Here is a 16,043-nt window from a genome sequence, read left to right on the forward strand (position 1 = left end):
GTGACAAAATCTTTACTTTACTGATAACTAATAGTGGCAGATGGGGGGGCCGACAGCATTGGTAGGCCCCAGGACAAGATGTGTGTGTGCGGGAGAGGGGGTAGGAAGGGGCCACAGGTAGAAGGGGCTGGGCCAGGGCAGCCAGGCCTCAGTGTTGCCCTGACTGCAGTGCTGGGCACAACCCCAGGCCTCAGAGCTGGGTAGAGTTTGCAGTGTTCTCCAGCAGTGATTTAAGGGAATCCTGGACCCCTTTGAATTGCCAGACCCTGGGGCAATTGCCCCTTTTGCTCTCCTCCCCCATCTGGTAACATATATGGAACAATTTTGTAGGTCTCAGGCAAGCAGGTCATGTGTGAGGGGAAGTTTTAACTTGTGACTCAGGTTATCACAGCTCTATTCCCAGCCTTCCAGATTCTTCCAGTGTCATCTTGTGCAAGTCACTTAGATCCACATACACCAAAGTTTCTTGCAGCCAGATAATCGCAGGAACAACACTGCAACCCACCAAACCTGAATGAGGTGCCTAGCTTCCTACCCAATGAATGGGGAGGCAGAGATGCCTGAGAATGTGAACCATAAAAAGCCAGGCACCTAGGCAGGGAGCCAAGGGGATGTGTTGAAAAGAAGGATGTCCCGAGGCCCATCCCTTCTTCTGTGCCAACGGACTTAAAAAGAGCTTTCCCAATGGCATAAAAAAGACCTCAGCGAGTAACTCTGCCAGTAGGAGAATTTCTCCTGCCAACACAGCCCTGTGCACATGAAAATTTATGTTGGTGTCACTTGTGTCACTCAGGATGTGGAACAGTTACACCCCAGAGCAGCATAAGTTTTGCTGACACTGGCACTCATGTTAACATAGGTTTACTCTGAAAAACGTAGGCAGCTGAGCAGGAGTTCTGTGGATCATGGTGGCAGCTAAAAATGGCACAGAGATGCCTAATTCTGGCCGTTAGGTGCCTATGTACCTTTCTGTATCCAGGCCTAAGGCCTTGCTTTGAGGTACTTAAGCATGTAAGAAATACTATTAATGTTAATGGAAAATATCAAGTGTTTAAGTTGGACATCAGCTTAAGTACCTTTCAGCTCTTCATTGTGAAATAATGTCACTAGTTTCCTTCTCCAAAGAATAACCTCATAAATGTCTGTGAGGCTTTCAGGTGCTCTGGTGATGGAAAATATATAAGTATCCAGATACACAAGCAGTTCTGGGGGGAGGTGTTTTGCTCTCACAGATACTCCTCAAATTGTTTGTTTACTTTGACTTTGCATAATAATAGAGATTGTCCCTCCAATCATCAAAAATGGGTGGCAGGGACCATTAAGGAATGGAACCCAGGAAATCTTCCATGTCATGATACATCTGACAAGACCAACAGGAGTACCTGTCAACTCATGATGTGTGCGGGGGAAGGGGGGAGTTGGAGCGTGTGTGTGTGTGAGAGAGAGAGTAGATATTTGATTACTCACATGACAGAATCAGACTATTTAAAGACTCTGACATGGGTTGGCATGCTGCTGCAGGTTATATCACATTTCTCAACATGTGTAACATGACAAGATGTTGTTCAAGATAACAGATCGCTCCTCTCCACAGATTTTGCAGACAGATTTCCTGTTGATTATCATATTATGCCTATTTGTTGAGAGTATTTTAAACCTAACTCTCAGCTGGACCATGTAATAGTGACCACTTCTCCTCACCTTACCTTATATCGAATAGAATACTCTATCACAGATGATGGTATTGCAGTTACTATAAATTGATGCTTGTGGTCAGGAAATCAAAGCTCTTGATTTCAAAGAATACACTAGCCTCACCTTAAATAACTGCTAATAAAAAAGTGGTTCCCTATTTATCACAGTAAATGGAAACTAGGGCTGAATTTCCAGAAATAAATGAGCTACAGTATTAAAAATTGAAATCACTACTCATATATAAAAGCTCGCACGGGCAAAGATCTCCTTGTGCTGCTTTTAGTGATGTACTAATGAATTCATGGCTATTCGATATGGTAGATGGTGGGAATGAATCCACACCCCCAAGCTACAGGCAGGCTATAAGGCTGAAATGCAGCTTGTAGGCTAGAAGAGCAGCTAGCCTTTGTCTGTTCTCCCTTTGATCGAGGTTCCTATGTATTAGTTCTCTATTCAAGTGGCTCCAGACCATCTGTCATCAACTCTCCTAATGGAAACACCCTGATTTGTAGAGAGTATGGTTACCACTTAACTTACCACTTCCCCCTAATGAAGGATCAGTGTGATGGTTGCATAAGCAAGAGGGCCTTACATCACTTTCCCCCTCCCCATGTGAAAACATTACTCACCAAAAGATTAGTAATGCTAGAAATTGGAGTTCTCTTTGCTCACCAAACCAGCTAAAAGGAAACTATTGCTTTGTGCTTCCCATTGGTGGCATTGATCTTGACTAACTGAGTTCTCTATCCTAAAGGAATAAGTCCTTGTGTAACCTCTGCACCAAATCTCTCTTCAACAGAAATCTCCCATGTAGAGGTTTTCTGACACCATCTGGGCTACTGTCCCTACTAGGAAATCTAGCTGAGGCAACAGTAATAATGCTTAGCTCTTACATAGTGCATCCAACCACTTTATAAACTTTATCTAATTTATTCTCACAACACTTCCATAGGGCAGCTAATATTATTAACTCAATTTTACAAGTGGAAATTGAAGCAGAGAAACTTACTCAAAAGTTCAGGGGGACTCAGTATTTGAAAAATAATTAGAGTGCAGCACATGGACTTGTCTTTACCACTGGTGCTGGAACAATTTTTGGAGTAGGGGTGCTGAGCTGCACCCCACTATACTCTGGTCTATACCCTCCTGCAGAGCTATGATTAGCAGCCAGGACTCTAGTGTTGGTGGCATCCTGGCTTGACAACCTGATCCTGCATATAGGGCTGGCACCTGGGTGGGACCCGTATGCTGGCAGCGAAGCCCAGAGGTGCAGGACTGGTGGCCAAGAAGGCCCTGGGACTGGCAGTGCAGTCTTCAGGCAGCAGCAGGCCAGCAGGGGCATGGGGCCAGCAGCTGGAACCCTGGGGAACAAGAGTGTGAGGCCCAAAACCACACTGCTACTTCTTGCACATATGATTCATGCCTTTCCAGATAAGCTTAATCACACTTATGTGCACAGCAAGACTCAGCCATGTTTTCTTCTGAGACTCAAATGGTCATTATGCTCCCCTTTCCTCTTGCTGCCCCACATACGCTATACATCTCTGCAGCAGTGTTCTAATTTGGAAGCGGTCTGTGCAAACAGGCTTTGTTGGCAAGCGATGCAATTCCCTTAATGAAATCTAGACATACCAGGCAGCAATTTTATGACATATGCTTAACAATTGCATTTTATATTCATCTAAGCAACCTTCTGAATTTTAACCTTCAGTCCAGAATGTAAATTTAGGATGACAGTTTCATTGGCAAGAGGGAGAGGGAGGGGCTTGGTGAGGACTTGACATAATTAACTGTCCAAGCATAAAAATACTGGTTTAGCTTTTTAAACATCTCCTGTATTTAAGGGAATTAAAAACTCCATGTCAAGGCCATACATTTCTTACCCCACAGTGCCATGAAGACAGAGAAGAAGACAGTTGCTGGGTTATCAAACAGGTGACTTGCTCGAGCAGTGGCACAGGCAGAGCTCATGTTCCAGTAACTGCACGTTTTGTCACATAAAGGACACATGGTGATATTGTTTCTCTCGTCACACATCTCCTTACTGTGAGAAAGCAACAAGCAAATGCAAAGAGTAAGGTCAATACATTTCATCTTCCACGCACAGGTCATTTCTTCGGCTATGACATTTATCTTTCCAGTCACTGAATGCACATTCAAACTGTCAGGCTACCAAACATTCCCCTCAGATTTCTTCTCACCCCTAAACTTCTTGTTAGTATGGTTACTTATTTTGTATTATGGAAGGCCTTAAAATCAAGAGTCCTGCTACAATTTCCATTCAACAGGAATCTCTTTGTTGCTATCAAGAGGAAATGAATCAGGCTCTATGCTAATCACTGTATAAACACAAAGTGACAGAAAGCCTGTTCTGAAGTGCTTGTAATGTAAATAAATGCAGACCAAGGCTAGGAGAAAAATAAGTGTCATTAACCCCATTTGATGCTTTGGGAAATGAAGATGAGAAAGGGTGTGTCTGTAGCAGACTTGGAAATTGAACTCCAATTTCCCAAAGCCCAATCCAGTACTTTAATCATTTGAACAGTTTAATCAAAACTGTTCTTCCTTTCTATTGTCCTCAAGACTACCTCCTTACTTAGCCTTGTCACTGGAACTACACTGTCGGGAATATGTGACCTCAGATCAAGGTAACAATGTGCATTAAATGAAAGTGATCCAATGTTTTTGGCTTTGAACAGCATTTCAGTTAATTGGGGAAAAGAAACTGTCTTGGCAGTCTGCTATAAAGTTTTCTGTGTGGTATGAGAAAGAGCAGCTTGGAATTGTCATTAACCCACTACTGCCATCATTGATCTTAGCACTGCATTTTCTAAGTCACCTCAGTTGAAATGCTAATTTTGCATCTACAATCAATTGCAGGTACCATCAGTAGTATTCTAATGTGATATTTTGGAACTAAATTATTTAATCCCGATGAGCTAAACTAGGGACAGGACTGGTAAAATGATAGGCAACATTTATTTTAACAATGTCTTGTGCTGAACACTAAGTACAGTAATATGGGGACTGCTCTACTTCAAGCATGACTGCCTAAGGTTTCCAGCAATTACTCTAGCAGCTGGGGCATAAAAAGGAGCCCATTATATCTTCTACATAAAAACCACTGTATGTTAGGGGCTGATAAGAGGTATGAAAGGAGCTCCTATGCTGGTTGCTAAGCCCACCAACAGGAGGGGTGAACGCTATCAGGCCACAAAATCTGCCCTAGCCATCCATTGTATGATTTGTGAGCACAGATATAATTGTTCCTGGGTGATACCTATAGTGTGTCAATTGCACATGAAACAGACTATGGAAGCAAAACTGGGCATGCAAAATTAGAGGCCTTTTTTGGAAATGTATAATAAATAACTACATAGTATAGTTAAAAACCACCCAGCTGGATTTTACTAATTTCACCAGATTATTTAGTTTCAACCTATGTATTTTTCAGTTGTTTTTGTGTTTACAGTGGCTGCTATTCACTATCTGTATTCTGATTAGATTTTTTTAAAATGTTCTTTTATATAATGACCTGATCTACAGTTATGAAAAGGACAGAAAAGTTGCTAGCAACTTGTGAGATATAATAAATTATTTTAGCACACATCTCATCAGCTGACCAGACTGGATTATTTTCCCACATGTCTGGATATTTAGGTGTATATAAACTCAAAAAAAACTAAGCAAGTGCTGACTCATCAAAAGGTGAACTGTGACCTTCTATTTTGTCTGCATGTTATCTCCAGATTCTACTTTCTGAGAACAGAGTTTATTCTGTACATGTTTTATCTTTCTACTGTAGAGAACAAACTCTTAGATGAATACTGTGAATACCTATATTGTCATGCACACTTCCAGCACAGCATCAAATAAAATAAAATACATAAATAAATAAATTCCCATTAGATGATTAAGATGGTTGAATAATGATAACATAAAATGTTGGATATAGTGGGCTCAGTCCTGAGACCTGCTTCTAACCTTTTGCACAGCTCCAGCATTAAAAGAAAACAGGCTTTTGGACCCTTTAGGTCAGTGTTTCTTAAACTTTTTAAGACCGAGGAACAGCAAAAAATATTTTTTTTTATGAGCAACACCAAAGATTCTTTGTTGAGAAGAGAAAAAAAAAAGGGTGGGGGGGGGGAAGTTATTGACCAAAATAAATAAATAAATAAATAAATAAGAAAGAAAGAAAGAAAGAAAGGGTTGAGGGAAAAGTTATTGAGAAAAAAAGGGTCACCTGCCCCTTTAAGGGTGGCCATTTTGAACTCTGTTGTTCTCTGTGGCACACCTCTGACTGCCTCGTGGCACATCGATGTGCCGCAGAACACAGTTTAAGAAACACTACTTTAGTTAAACAAAGAAGTGCAAGCCCATTATTGGCTTTCCCAAAACAGGCTCACAGAACATTTTTAGAAACACTGATTCAGAGTATTAATCCACCCTATCTGATGTCCTAAATCCAACTGCAGTCACTTCCTGATTCTGCAGAGGAAAATGGCTATTCTGTCTTGCATCCCAAATACATCTGGCCAATTGTGCTTTGGAGTAAAAGATCCTTCCTGATCCTTGCAGGAGACAGCCTGAAGCATTAGATTTTATCATAATAATTCTATGGAAGCAGAGCTGCAAGTGTTTTGATCATGGTGAGGGAAATGCAGAGCTTCCTATTCTCTCCAAAGCCTATGAAGGGATGGAATGAATAGGAGGATATATAGATTTTAAGGCCATAAGAGACCATTATGACCCTCCCATGAGACTTTCTGGACACACAGACAGAATTTTTCCCAAAAGCTGAATTAAAGCATATCTTGCAGAGAGATATTTAATATCATTTTAGAGATTCCAGTCAAGGAGCCCAGCACCTCCCCATATAAGCTGTTCAAAGTTTAATCATCCTCCCTGCTAGGAAATTGCATCTTATTTCAAAGCTGATTTTACCTACATTCAACTTCTAGCCATTGGCTCTTGTTTTACCTTTGTCACAAAGAAGAAAAAAACCCTCTATTAGATTCCTTTCCCATGGCTAAATACTTGTATACACTGAGTTACCTTCCACACTTCTCTTTGATAAACTGAATAAATCAAGTTCCTTTAAACTCATGTTGTAAATCTTATTTTTGCAGACTCAAGAACATTTTTAACTCTATTCAATATGAACTGTTTCTATACAAAAATTGATATGAATGAACTTTATGGGGGCAGGCTAGTAAAAGGCATGGAAGAGGCTCTAGGATCTGTGTTTATGAAGCTCTAATAATTCTATCACATTGAATCAGTGATATAAAAGGGGCTATGGCCCAGTATTCCAGCTGATGGCATGGTACCAGGTAAAGCTGAAGATTTCATTGACCCAACCTGACTCAGTGCCAGCATAATGCTTGAATAAATGATTGGTGCCATGCATCTCTAACAGCCTAGATTTTGAATGCTGTTTGGATTTGTAAAGAAAAAGAGTGAACATTTGGGTTTTTTTTTACCTTGGTATGTTATCATTCACGGTTGCACAGCCATACAGAAACACAATCACTCCAACAATGGAAGCTGGAATGAGCATTTGAGTATAAACTCCCAGCCAGGCAAAATACAGCCCAATCTTCTCTCCAAAGTATTTTCTGAAATACATTAAAGAAAAAAATGAAATATTTACTATATCTTAAAATACATCCTGGCTAAAAATTATGAATCAGAACAGTATTGAGCTCGAAGGACAAAATAAACTCTTGGCTATCTGGATTGCATTTCTCCTTGGACCGATTCCTTTTTGCAAGTCACTTGGAATGAATCCAGTGATGGAAGGACCAAGACAGTCAGTTACCCCTACTAGCCAAATTATTTTGCTCTTGTACGTGTCTAAACTGATGTCCTTGGATTTACCATGATCAAATCCCCCAAACGAGTATTCTGCCTTTTTCTGTATGGACTCTGAATCTCAATAACAACAGACGCGACAAGGATTCCTGTAGTACCTTATAGACTAACAGATGCATTGGAGCATAAACTTTCGTGGGCAAAGACCCACTTTGTCAGATGCATGTGACAAGTATCTGACAAAGTGGGTCTTTGCCCACGAAAGCTTATGCTCCAATGCATCTGTCAGTCTATAAGGTGCTACAGGAATCCTTGTCGCTTTTGCAGATCCAGACTAACACAGATACCCCTCTGATACTTGACAACAAACACACACAACCTCAATAAAAGTAAAAAAAAGTCAAAGTCTTGCATTCTTTTTTGCACCATAAATTCTCATTGAGTGTACTGAGAATGCATGGTCAATCTGAGAGAGAGGCCGTGTCCAGACTCAGGGGTTTTTTCGGGAAAAGTAGCCTTTTCCTGAAAAAACTTCCCCTGCGTCCAGACTCAAGCCGCGTTCTTTCGAAATTATTTCGAAAGAACGCGGCTTTTCTTTCGATGGCGGTAAACCTCATTTCACGAGGAAGAACGCCTTCTTTCGAAAGCTCCTCTTTCGAAAGAAGGCGTTCTTCAATGTAAAGAGGCCGTCTTCGAAAGAGAGCATCCAGACTCGCTGGGTGCTCTCTTTCGAAAAAGCGGATTTCTCTTTCGAAAGATCCGCCTGCAGTCTAGACGCGATCTTTCGAAAGAGCCTCTTTCGAAAGAAGCCTGCAGTCTAGACATAGCCAGAGTGAAGTGGAAATGTAGGGGGGGAAAAGCCTTGCCTCTGGTCTCTTTGGAACTTTAAATGAAACTTAACTGCAAACACAAATGCATCTTCTGGTTTAAGTTACCTGAAGGGGATGCTGTAAATATATTAAATGTCTGTTTTTCATCTGGACCCACCACTTTCTGGTTTTCATGCGATGTAAATCTAATGATTTATGTAACAACTAAGCACAAGTATGAAGGAAGACTGAAAGAATTGGGCTTGTTTAGTTTCAAAAAGAGAAGACTGAGAGGGTTTTTCAAGTATCTAAAAGGGTGTTACAAAGAGGAGAGAGAAAAATTGTTCTCCTTGGTCTCTGATGATAGGACAAGAAGCAATGGGCTTAAATTGCAGCAAGGGAGGTTTAGGTTCGACATTAGGAAAAACTTCTTAACTGTTAGGGCGGTTAAACACTGGAATAAATTACCTAGGGAGGTTGTGGACTCTCCATCACTAGAGATATTTAAGAGCAGGTTAGATAGGCATCTGTCAGGGATGATCTAGACAGTGCTTGGTCCTGCCGTGAGGGCAGGGGACTGGACTCGATGACCTCTCGAGGTCGCTTCCAGTTCTAGGATTCTAAGTATCTAGGTACTATCAATATCTTGCCACAGTGCTTCTACAGAAGGATGGGATCTTTCCTCGTCTAACCAGGGAATCAGCATGTCTCCTGGGTGCCTGGGCTCTGACCCATCCCTAGCCAGCTCTGTCCCATTCTTTGAGCGTCATCAAGGGCTCCAGGCCCATAGAAGGTTTGTGTCTCCCTAGATCATCCTCCAAAAAGGACTCCGACAGCCTGGGAAACTAGTAGAATAAAGGGAGAGAATCAGGCCCTGTATCTGTAACAAAGAATCAGCTTTATGAAACTTTTAAAATTCTGCATGGAAACAAGACGTTTGGAATTATCCTTACCTCACCAGGTCAATTGGCTGGTATTTATAAAAGACTCCATAGCTTGCCCATTCTTCACACAGAAGCTGTAAAATAAAATCACAATTGAAAGTTAAAACTAAAGCATCACTTAAAGAGTTATTTCTCCTTTTGTTTCAACTCATTGCATAGTTCAAAGTGTGCTCTGGTGTCACTCTTTTTGTGGATGCACATACTGCAGTCGACCAATACATGCGTATGCATTAAGTATCGAAAACAAGGTTAATGGTTTGGCACATGGCATGCTACAATGATGAATTCTACTGCATTAAAAGCTCTCCAACCACAGGACTAATGGACAGACGTAGGGGGGAGGAAAACCCTGATTTTCTTGATAGTTGCAAATCATACATCAGTCAAGTCTTTAGCAGAATGGATGGGGATTTGAAAGATGATTGTTCTCGGAGTTATTAGAAAGATACAAAACTGGAATAAACTAGTTTGCTGTTGCTGCACTGATATTTTGTATTTGTCATGAGGAAGTGTATTGAGGTGTCCAAGAAAAGTGCATTTAAGATCTTAAGAAGAACGCAATGATCTCATCATTATTTTCAGTTAGAATTTGGGCCAAAGAAAATAAAGGTCACCATTAATGGCTCACAGCATGAAATTACATACTCACAAAACTAGATTAATCTGAAAGCACTCAATTTACTGCATAATTTACATTGTAAACAAAACTATGCTTCTAGGATTTGATTCTTTCTGACCCAGTACAATTCTGGAGAGAACAAGGAGGCATTCCTAGGTATTAAATTGACAATTTAACATCCATCTTGCCATTCAGCACATTTTAAGGTATATTATCTTGCCACAGAGTATCAGTTTTAGTACAAAAATTTCACTGATTTCTGTACAAGTTCTTCACACATAACCAGAAAGAATAAAGCAGCTCTCATGATATACCTGTGAAGTCCCATACATCAATTGTGTCTCTAGTTTCTTTTTCTTTTTAATTTAATACAAACAATATAGCAATCATTAATCCATGCAAACCCTAGTGATGAATAGGTCTGTTTGTTCTTATTGTAACCACTTTCTGAATTAAATCCCTTGGCAATGGTATAATATCTCAAATTTAAATGCATGAGTTGATTGCTATGAATAGGTTTATTTAACTGTAATCTTTGGTGAGAAAAAAAACCCAACATACATCAACAGGGAATCAGAATCAGATTAATTTAATCAGCAAGTATTTTCATATTCTGAAATAAGTACAATTCTTTTAAAAGTTGTTGCTAGCTGCATCCTTCTCCTCTTTTGTTTTTAATTTAAACTAGTTCAGTATCTACCTGCTTTAGAGTGTAGCCAAGTGAGTTAGTTGATAGATTTCCACTCCATACGTACATATCTACCTATCTCTGCATACACATATTTTAACTGTTGTCAGTAATAAAGGGCAGATTTATTTGCAGTAGCAACTACTTTTAATATTTGCTACTCTCTATTATAGACATATGTCCTCAGAGTTTATTATGAAAACCCAAACTGATTAATAGGGATGGGAAGATTCCCAAACACCTGGATAACATTTGTGTCAATACCATTTAAACTATTTTGAACTCATTGTTAAGAGTGAAGGACCAGCATGTGCTACTTAGTTTATATAGGGCTAGACTGTACCATCCTCTCTCACATTCTGGGTAATCCAATTGACCTCAATGGTATTACTTGTGTGAGTAGGAATTGCACATTGTGCTGTGTTCTCATGAAGTAAGTGCAATCTAAGCAGCAGCTTTTGAATGGGAAAGATGTTTGCCAATATAGTGTATGTGTACATACATTCACTCTAATGTTGGGGGAAATTATTTTTTCCCGATGGAATATTTTGATTTTTTGTCAAAAAGCTAAAAATGAAAAAGGCTTTTGGTTTTTATCCAAAAATGTTTTGGTGCCAAAATGCTGACCGTTTCTGTGGAAGGCTAATACTTTTTATGGAAATGTTCATGGAATTAGAAGCCTTAATATTCTGCTGAAAAACCTTAAAGCCTTAATATTCTGCTGAAGTTTTTCAACCCGCCTGACCTGTACTTAAACTCTTGAGGACCACAACCTGCTTTCATTCTGCACGTGCAAACTTCATTCAAGGCAATGGCAATTTTGTGGGAAAAAAAAATCAATGAAAGAAGGCAGCCCCCAAACTGCAAATATGACCATAGCATGTGTGGTACTTAAGAGACTACAAATGCCATTGACTTTCAGTAGGGCTTGTGCTCCTGTTTTACTTACGGACTTTTAGAAATCCCACTCATAGTATACTTTAAAAATATAGAATCTGAGAAGGAAATCAGGTAAATGAACCAGGAAAAATGAGAGCTACACTGTCATTGACTACATTTCCATTTAATGGAGTAAGAACTCCCTTACATCCCTGCACAGGATAGTTGCACTTTGGTTCTAGACATGAAAAAATAAGCCAGTGCTGCATGCTCATTTATTTCCAACTACCAGAGCACCTGGGAGGTGAATGGACAGGAATGTGGGCCAAGCCCAGACCCACTATCACTCTACCTCTGGCTGGAATGGGGGTACAGGCCAGCAGAAAATTACCAACCTAACCTGTAGCACAGGGAGAGAATGGCAGGATTTGATTTGGAGGTGTGCCTCTGTGTGTCAATGCCAATCATGGCTATTCACCTGGATGGTGCAGCTTATACATTACTTTTACCTAAAGCTGGGCTTAAAGTTAAAACCTCTCTCTGAATTAACAGTTAAAAAACAGTAAGTGGAATATTAAATCACCTGTGTGAGGCTGAGACTGGGGATGTGAATACTGGCCTATTTACAAAACCAAAGAGTGTGATATTTCCTGTAGAGTTTTATTTCAATTGATTCATAGATGCAAAATAATTAAGTCATAAAAACTAGCATTGCCTAATTGTTAAATAATTAATTAAATAAAAGGCTTTTATCTTATATAGATTTTAGACACAAGGAGTTTTAAATGTATTACCTTTAGGCACAGATAAACCAATTCATACAAGAATAGGTAGTAACAGGTTGATGTTTCCTAAAATCATTAGTTTATTTATATCTTGATGAGGTGAAAGCAAATATCTCAGATGCTTACAATTCTACCGTGAAATATAAATCAATCAATAAACAAACAAACAGACGCCACATTGGCAATCTAACTGAACCTCATGTTCCTATGTTTAGCAAAGGAAATCATAGAGGTGACATTATCTGTAGAGCAATTTTGCTGTTTTCTTGAAGAATGACTAAAGCCTTCAAAGCTTGCCTGATATATTTTCCCGCTCTCTAAATGTGTTCAAGTCACTCAGAATAATTGCATTTTTATTTATAATAAAAGATGTGTTGTCAGTAAATACTAAGTGGCTTGCATATTTTCCTCTCTGCAACCCAAGTCAATCAATATTTATTACTTTGAGCTCAAAAAGTAAGAACTGTCATTTTGGGCATCTTCATATCAGGTGTCAAAATTGCAACATTATAAAAATGACCTGATTTGATTGGGCAGGTGCTCAGTACTTTATAAAAATCAAGCCCCTTTCAGGTGTCTTGAGTTGGGAACCCAAAATCACTGGAACCTCTTGCAAAGGTAGGCCCATATGTCTGTATGGTTAGTACAGTTTTTTTAAAAATTATCAGAAAGATGCTGAATTAAAGAGATTTTGCATCAATGCAATTTTTTCAGTTTTGGAGGACACTTCAAACCTGCAGATTAATATTTGTAGTTCAGATAAACAATTACACCTATCCTGCTGTTTAGCTGCTTGATATTCAGAGTGCAGCTTCAAATCAACGATTATGAAGTATCTTTGCAATGGTGCTAAATATTTATTTCAGTGCTATGTCTGGTTTTGTGATAAGATGTAAGACCTGGGCAACTATTAAATTAGAGTCTAGAAAGTTTTAAGAGCAAGTATTAAGAACCATGACCGTTGCCAAAGAACTATTTGAAGGCACTGAAAGTCAGCATACAGTGACTATTTATATTTCTGAAGTGGTGGAATGAGTGAACTTGTGAGTCTTGGAAAGGCACTGGTCAAAAAGATAATCCAAAACTTTGAAGCAATTTAGTCTTTTGCTTTTTTGTTTGTTTGAATAACTTGTTTTTCAATAAGGCAATTACACAGACACAATATTTTTAACTTCAGTATAAAACAGAAGACAGCAAAGTGCAGAGGGCTAGTCACAAATCAGAAATTTGGCTGCAACTCCTGACTCTGCCAATGACAATGCTTCATGGTCTTTGATAAGCCCCAAAGTGCCTCTGACTTTGGGTGCTCAACATGAGATGAATTTTGCCTGATTTTCAGATATGCTGACCACCTGCACTTCCCACTGACTTCATTTGGAGTTGTGGGTATGCAGCAATTCTGAAAAATAAGGCCCAAGCTGTTTTGAGACCCAATAAATGAGCCCTCTCCCTCCAAGCTTAGTGTTCTCTTTTGAAAACTTTGGCCTTACCCTCTTCGTCACCCTTTCTCTTTCTGGAAAATGGAAACTCCTCTTCGTGGAAGTGTTATAAGAATTAATTTGATTATGCTTACAGAACACTACATGTGTACTACATATATGGTGCAACTGCTCTTCTGTAGTTTATTATGCCTAATTTATAACCTTCCTTCTTGTTCATGCTTTCTCATTCTTTCTTTAAAAATATTATATTTAAAAACAGAAAACAAAAAGTGTGACTATTGGTCATTTAATGTCACTTAAAGTGTCTTGAAACATAGTCAGTCCCAGCCAGTCTGAAGCACCTCACATCAGAGGATGAATACTTCGGGGTATGTCTACACAGCAAAGTTATTTTGGAATAACAGCCATTATCCTGAAATAACTATGCGAGAGTCTACCCAACCATTCCATTATTTCAAAGTAATATTGAAATAACAGGTGGTTTATGCTGAAATCTATAAACCACGCTCTACAAAGAATAGTGCCTATTCTGAAAAAACTATTTCAAAATAAACCGTGTGTAGATGCTCCACTTCTGCTATTTTGAAATAGCCCCTCAGCAGAGCCATTCTAAGTTACTCCTCCCCAGTGCCTTTTGGGGCTCTAAATCGAGATAGCACATCTACATTAGGGAAAGCGGCGAGGAGTCCTGTGGCACCTTATAGACTAACTGAAGTGTAGGAGCATAAGCTTTCGTGGGCAAAGACCCACTTCGTCAGATGCACGTGGGTATTTAACTGGGTAAACAATTAAACAGGGACACCCCCCCCCACACACACACACCTGCTGCATTTTGACTAGGAATGTGCTGCATATTGACTAGGAATGTGAATAGTAAACCAGTAATCATCACCCTTACCAGCTGATGCTTTTGGGTTACAGTTAATCAGTTGGGACTAGAGCAGCTCCCCTGCCTGTCACCATTAAGGTACTGCTCCAGTCCTGCTATGGGGGGAAGGGTGCTCCAGCCTGGCCCATTCGGGGGCACTCCAATCCTGCTGCAGCAGGAGTGTGTGTGTGTGGGGGGGGTGAGTGTCCCTGTTTAATTGTTTACCCAGTTAAATACCCACATGCATCTGATGAAGTGGGTCTTTGCCCACGAAAGCTTATGCTCCTACACTTCAGTTAGTCTATAAGGTGCCACAGGACTCCTCGCCACTTTTGCAGGTTCAGACTAACACGGCTACCCCTCTGATACATTAGGGAAGACTGCCTCGGACTAATTTTGAGGCTTCCCTGCAGTGTAGACGTGCTATTTTGAAATAAGCTATTTTAGAATAACTATTCCGGAATAGCTTATTTCAAAATTAATGTGCAGTACGTCTACTTGTTTCCTCCATAAATTAGTGGGCGTCTACATTGAACTTCATTGGGGAAAACAGGATTTGTGCATGTCTTTTTCTATTAACAAAATTATCTACTTTATATGAACTTGTACTGCCCAGTTCTGTCCTAGACAACACAAGATGCACATTTCTGGGTGAAAATTTGGGAGCTGAAGTTTGTTAGTGTCGCCCTGCAGTGTAATTGATGGGGAACTGGCCATAGCACTTAGGCAGTATAGCTAGTAATGTAATAGTATAGGTGTGAGAGAGCAGACCAGGAGTGGCTGTTCTTGCAGCAAAGTAGTATAAAAGGCATCCCTGGTTGGAGTATTGATGGGGCATGGCTGTTCAACAGTCCAGATTGTACCCTGGGTAATGTCACAGCACCCTTAAGAGGAATTAGAATGTAAATGCTGACATTTTTCGGATGATGATGTGAAATGCACAGTTATTATATAAGTTAATTTATACACATCCATGTTGTATTTTATGTTGGAATAAATTTAATATTTAAAGTACTTCTTCTATTTGACATGGTTGCCTTTCCATGATGGAGTAAATTTAATATTTAAAAGTACTTCTTTTATTTGACACGGTTGCCTTTCCATGATACTTTCTGGGAAATGTTGGCCTGTGTCCAATTCCCAGCAGGTGACATGTGAGGCTGACGCTCGAGAACTTGCTGAATCTCATAGATCAACTTACTTTTCTGTCATTCAGCTCAACATTTTCACCTTCGTAGTCACCCTTTAAAAAAAGAAAATTTGCGTCATCCAACGACTCACACCCAGAGCTGTTATGAGTCTCGCATACCATATAGCCTATTCACGTAATGCATCAAAAACAGAAAGGCAATTTGTAAAATAACACTGTATTATATGGGATCATTTCTCATGGCACACTTTGTCTTCTGTCATCAAGCACATTAAGAAAAAGCAATAAAGGCAGTCACTGGGCAAAAGAAACGAATAAGTAATAAAGGTGGCCTAAAAATGTCAAGCGGA

General features: G+C 39.7%; 1 protein-coding gene across 9 annotated transcripts in view; it reads right to left on the reverse strand.

Moving 5' to 3' along the window:
• The window catches only part of ANO1 (anoctamin 1), a 134,218-nt gene that overhangs the window by 29,779 nt on the left and 88,396 nt on the right, over nt 1–16,043 (reverse strand). For all 9 annotated transcript variants that reach the window (XM_014574588.3, XM_025185664.2, XM_014574590.3 and 6 more), the window contains 4 exons: nt 15,745–15,786; nt 9,272–9,336; nt 7,179–7,313; nt 3,579–3,739 (listed from right to left, as the gene is read on the reverse strand). In XM_014574588.3, the coding sequence (XP_014430074.2) occupies nt 3,579–3,739; nt 7,179–7,313; nt 9,272–9,336; nt 15,745–15,786 (403 nt within the window). The remainder of the gene's footprint in view (nt 1–3,578; nt 3,740–7,178; nt 7,314–9,271; nt 9,337–15,744; nt 15,787–16,043) is intronic.

Source organism: Pelodiscus sinensis, chromosome 4 (assembly GCF_049634645.1).
Source record: "Pelodiscus sinensis isolate JC-2024 chromosome 4, ASM4963464v1, whole genome shotgun sequence".
NCBI lineage: Eukaryota > Metazoa > Chordata > Testudines > Trionychidae > Pelodiscus > Pelodiscus sinensis.